Raw genomic sequence first — 5,129 nt, 5'->3', positions numbered from 1 at the left:
ATAACGTTATAAAAGGCGAAGTGTGATTGGTCAATATTTAAATTATTATTTACAGACGAAATGTTACCTGGACATTGGAGACTACGCAGTGATGTTAGCAATCTCATTAAAATTAGTTCTACTGGTCTAAATAAGGCATTCGTAATTCACATGAAACATATCGTATACCCTCAGGATAATTCGGAATGTTTTCAAATTATTTTCAAATCACTGGCATGATTCTGCAAGTAAGGTTTTGATTGGTGGACATGAGCTCCAACTGGCTGCTGTTAGATCTACATGTAATAGTGGAGCTAATATTAATTACATTGGTTGTTGTCCTAATGCTTGTAGTAGCCCAAACCGGATAATTTCGTACCTACGAAAAAATATACAAAGTAAAAACTGAGTGCTACAAACATTAGTATATGACCGCAAACGCATTCGATATACAGACAAACAAGAAAAGTATGAAATAGTAGTCGCCAACAAGGCTCTGTTATCGCAAACATTTTACAATGGCTGCAAACTCAGGAGAGTCTCTTTAATAGTTGTATTCAAAGTCTGAGATGTTCATGGATTTAGCATTTTCTGATGCAAAACCACCAACGTATGTAGACATGGCAAACAGGTGTGCAGACATAGCAAGGGCGTCTGCAGATTTTGACGCCCAAGTAGCATATTTTCCAGCACGTAGAACGTTTCACAATTCCTCCGTTTCCACCTTTAAAAAAAAGAATCAAGAAATACCAGATAAAAAGGTTTCCTGCATTGTAAGATGTTCCCGACTAATAAAATATTTCTACGATTAAACTTACATATTAAATAAGAAGCCCAAACTAGATTTTGTCTTGAAATAATTCGTACGTAAGAAAAAAACAATAATTTAGGAAATAAGATGAAATTTAACCTAGTACAAATATTAGAACGATCAGAAACACGTTTAATATACAGCCACTAATATTTTATGCAGAAAAATATATTTGATATGTAATTACAATTGTTAAAAAGTCTGTTAGTCGATAACATCTTAAAAAGTGCAGCAAACTCAGGAATGTCCCTTTAAGATATACATTTTTGTGCCTTGTCGATTTAATATTAAAATAAATTCAATATAAATATATCTAATATATATACTAATCAGGAAAACGGTAACGTTGTGAAAAAAAATCGTTTTATGTCGATTGGAGGATAAATCAAATAACTGATTAATGTTTTAAAATATCGGCTTTATCCTGATCGATACACGGATGCTGCTCGGCAAATCCCCGCAGCATTCGCGATATTTTAAGACGGTAACCAGTTATTGTCCGGCTACTTTTCACCATATGAATGTCGTTGGCTAACGTGTAGTCCGGCTTTCTTAAGCTTAAGACGATGTCACACGTTGAGACTGCTTCATACTAGAATAGCCAATTATTTGAAGACAAACTCCAGTTTGGGCTTCTTACAAATATTAAGACGATCAGAAACACATTGAATATACAGATACTGATATTCTAAACAAGAAAATATATTTAATATGTAAGATTAATAGTAGAAGTATTTATTAGTCGGAAACATCTTACAATGCAGCAAACTCAGGAATGTCCCTTTAAGCTTAAGACGATGTCACACGATGCGACTGCTTCGTCCTAGAATAGCCAATTGTGACAAGACAACATTACGATTTTATCGGTTGCTATGCAATCTGCGATTTTCGTACGAGGCGCTCGTATCGTGTGGCGAGGCCTTTAGATATTGGGGCCGGGTTTAGCTCAGTGGTAGATCGCTCACGCGAGGTACGACTGATCATAGAATCTGTCCTTTTCGAGGGCGGAACGTAGCCCAGTGGTGAAGCGCTCCCCTGATGCGCGATCGAGCGTTTTACCTCTGGGGCATGACCCGTCCATTAGTAAGTGTCGTCGGTATGCAGAGGCATTACCCTGTCATGAACAGAACCCTCTAGCGAAGTCAGAGGTTGTTCCCACGGCAGGCTTGCTTGAACAGTTCTCTGTTCGAAACATGCCAAAAATTACACACACCCACACACCCACAGAGGCATCACGCCTCCTCACCGAGTCGTTAAATCTCACTTTGGACGCGAGTGGTACCGGGATACAAATCCGTAACTACTACCAGCTTTAAGTCCAAATGGCCGGTACCTCCAGCATTTGTAGACATCGACCATAAGTTAAAAAACAAATGAAGACATCAAAATAAAATGAAATATGATCATTATCCGTTAGAAAGAATTAAATGTTATGTTAGAAATTAGAATGGAGAAACCATGTCTGCAAGATTATAGCCTTAAAAAGTTAAAGTTTGTTTTTGTTTACGAAACGACTAGAGCACATCGATTTATTAATCATCGACTATTGGATGTCAAACATTTAGTAAATTTGACAAATAGTCTTAGAGAGGGCAGCCACTACATTTTGTCCATTAGTAGTAAGATATATTTGATATGCACCATCCAAAAGACAGCATAACACATACCACGGCCTTTGATATACCAGCTGTGGAGCACTGGCTGTAACGAGAAACAGCTCTAGTGGCCCACCGATGGGGATCGATCCTAAACCGACCGCGCATCAGGCATCCAGCCCCGAGTATAGTCTAATACAGCAGCATATTTTTGTAATATAACTCTTCAAAAAAAGTAGGGGAACCTAATAAGAATTTACAATTGCCAAAATTGTAAGGTATATTAGCTGTGGGGAATGGTTATATGATAATAGTGAATTAAATGGGCAAACATTACAACCAGTAGTTCAGTAGGTTTTATGACCACCAAAGATCTTTAAGGACGATTGGGGTCAGAAGTGAAATTTGAAAGTTGACGGATTTTTATGAGCAAATCGCAAATTCATACAATAAAAATGACTAAAAACAAAACAATAACAACTATATGATCAACAGAATGAAAAAGATTGACAGAAATAATGTTCCACAGTGATTAATCGACCTTCCTGGAAATTGTCAAAATCGAGAATGACACCCCACACACGTGTACGGGGCAACTGCGTGATGCATGTGCAAACTATGGAATGTGTTCCGGTGTGTTGATAAACAGACCTAGACGTTTTTTACTAGGATGTCTGTGGTCAAAACGTATGTTCGGTCTAATAGTTCCCCTACTTTTTTGAAGAGTATATATATGCGTGTGAGTGTGTGTATATATATATATATATATATATATATATATATATATATATATATATATATATATATATATATATATATATACATACATATATATATATACATATACATATACATATATATATATATATACACACACATCTACATCTGTTTATTTACCTTTGAAGAACGGGAGTTTGGGCGAAGTGTTGGTTTCCTCTTTCGGTCCCAGCTGAATGATGGCTCGGCCTGTACCATGTTTCTCACAAGTTGCTTTTATCTCGACGTCCACTTCTTCTTCGGTGTTTTTCACCTCGTAGTCCAGGGTTTCGAAGTCTACGACCTTGAAAAATACAAGACGTTTTATTAAAACATGATGATCACAAAGTCCAAAGCATTAGCTTCAGTACGTGTTGAATTATTTGGTGGTAGAAAATTTCCGCGTTAATAGATTTGCTAATTAATTACTTTGGAGCGAATTTTTTTTAAAATGTAAAAAGGAGATGAGCGCACTTTTTTCTTGTTTTAGAAACGGTTATGTTTTAGGGGTTCATACCACTGTTTCAGCCAATGAAACTGGTATATCAATAACTACACTATAGGCAGACGAATATATTTCCATTGAAAAGAGTGCGCGTTTTCTTTGTTTTAGTTAGTGGGAATTTAGAAATGATTTGACTGTTGAGTTATGCAACGTTGAAAGGGGGACTAACTCTCAAAATTATTGTTTAATTAGAGTTGCTTCCCTTTTTGGGCTCCTCTGAGATAAGAGTGGTAATTTTTCGACTACACGAATCTCACCCAACACACACCCCAACGTCAAATGAAATGGTTTAAAAGGATACACCCTAGTTTTTAAACACTAAGGCATATTTTTCACCTACACCCGTAAAAATGGACACTAATTTGGATAGGACAGAGTGAAACAAAAGTCTGTGAATTTGTAATACCCTTAAAAATAGACTAAAACGCAACTCCATAACCGATACTTCCCAGACGCACGTGCGTTTTTAAAAATATGAAAAATGCATTTTGTGGTATTAGAAACACCAGGATGACCAGGAACACTTCATTTGTGCGGAAATGGATAATCTAAAGAATAACATATAAGTAATGTTTGATTTCAGTTATCATAAACGGATATAATAGTGAAATATATGCCTTAGTGTTTAGAAACTAGGGTCTATCTCTTTAAAATACGGATTTTAGGGATTACGAATAGAGTGGGTTTTGATGTAAACTGTTTAAATTGGCGCGTTGCAATGTTACTTTGTGATGTCATTATGGTAGCTTCTGGTGCTAAAATAGTTTTTGGTTCTATGTCTAGGATGTTTTTCCTGTTGTAATCTTACCGTAGCCTTCTGGGTTATCTCCTCTTCCGTCATGTCAATGACGAAACATGTTTCGTTGTCATTTTCCATCAGCACGACCCACTTGCCCTATAACCAAAACAAAAACACAACCAAAAACATATAAAAGTGCTGCAAAACATTGGTGATGAGGGATGGGAATGGGGAGAAAGACATTGTCAAACTAGTTAATTTCCTGACTAAACGACTTTCCGTAACCATTAGGACTAACATTGTTCCGAATTTAGCGCATTAGTCAACAACTAAAACACCTTTGTTAAACTTTCTCTTTTCAATAATTACATGTATATGTAACTCGTTGCAAAGACTTTGTCTGGCATTCCATAGATAGAATGATGGTAAGAACTGAGGTATTACACCAACACTAACAAGAACGTCTGACTGCAACCAAAACCCTCATTCATAGGGTCAGAAAAAGACAAACCTGTTACTGACATGGAATTCCACATTACTGACATTTAATCCCATATTACATATTGTACTTGATACAGACATAAATCATGCGCTAATAGTGAATTCAGTTCAGTCTGCAACATCAAGTCGCCCCTTAGTTGTTTATTTATTTATCTCAATATATTTCAATGATCGTGGCATATGCTGTTCTGTCTGAGGCAGCGTTCATAAAAAAAACGTTTTATTGTAATAGCCTATAAAATA

At 36.3% G+C, this 5,129-nt stretch overlaps 1 protein-coding gene across 1 annotated transcript in view; it reads right to left on the bottom strand.

Annotated features, from left to right (window-relative positions):
* Window positions 1–440: 440 nt before the first annotated feature.
* The window catches only part of LOC121372233, a 5,906-nt gene continuing 1,217 nt past the window's right edge, over window positions 441–5,129 (bottom strand). The window contains exons 3-5 of the mRNA XM_041498524.1: window positions 4,455–4,541; window positions 3,283–3,445; window positions 441–703 (exon numbers count right to left, since the gene is read on the bottom strand). Of these exons, the coding sequence (XP_041354458.1) occupies window positions 561–703; window positions 3,283–3,445; window positions 4,455–4,541 (393 nt within the window). The 3' untranslated portion in view covers window positions 441–560. The remainder of the gene's footprint in view (window positions 704–3,282; window positions 3,446–4,454; window positions 4,542–5,129) is intronic.

The sequence above is a fragment of the Gigantopelta aegis genome, chromosome 4, assembly GCF_016097555.1.
Source record: "Gigantopelta aegis isolate Gae_Host chromosome 4, Gae_host_genome, whole genome shotgun sequence".
Classification (NCBI taxonomy): Eukaryota; Metazoa; Mollusca; class Gastropoda; order Neomphalida; family Peltospiridae; genus Gigantopelta; species Gigantopelta aegis.
This window is presented reverse-complemented; position numbering and strand designations above follow the sequence as displayed.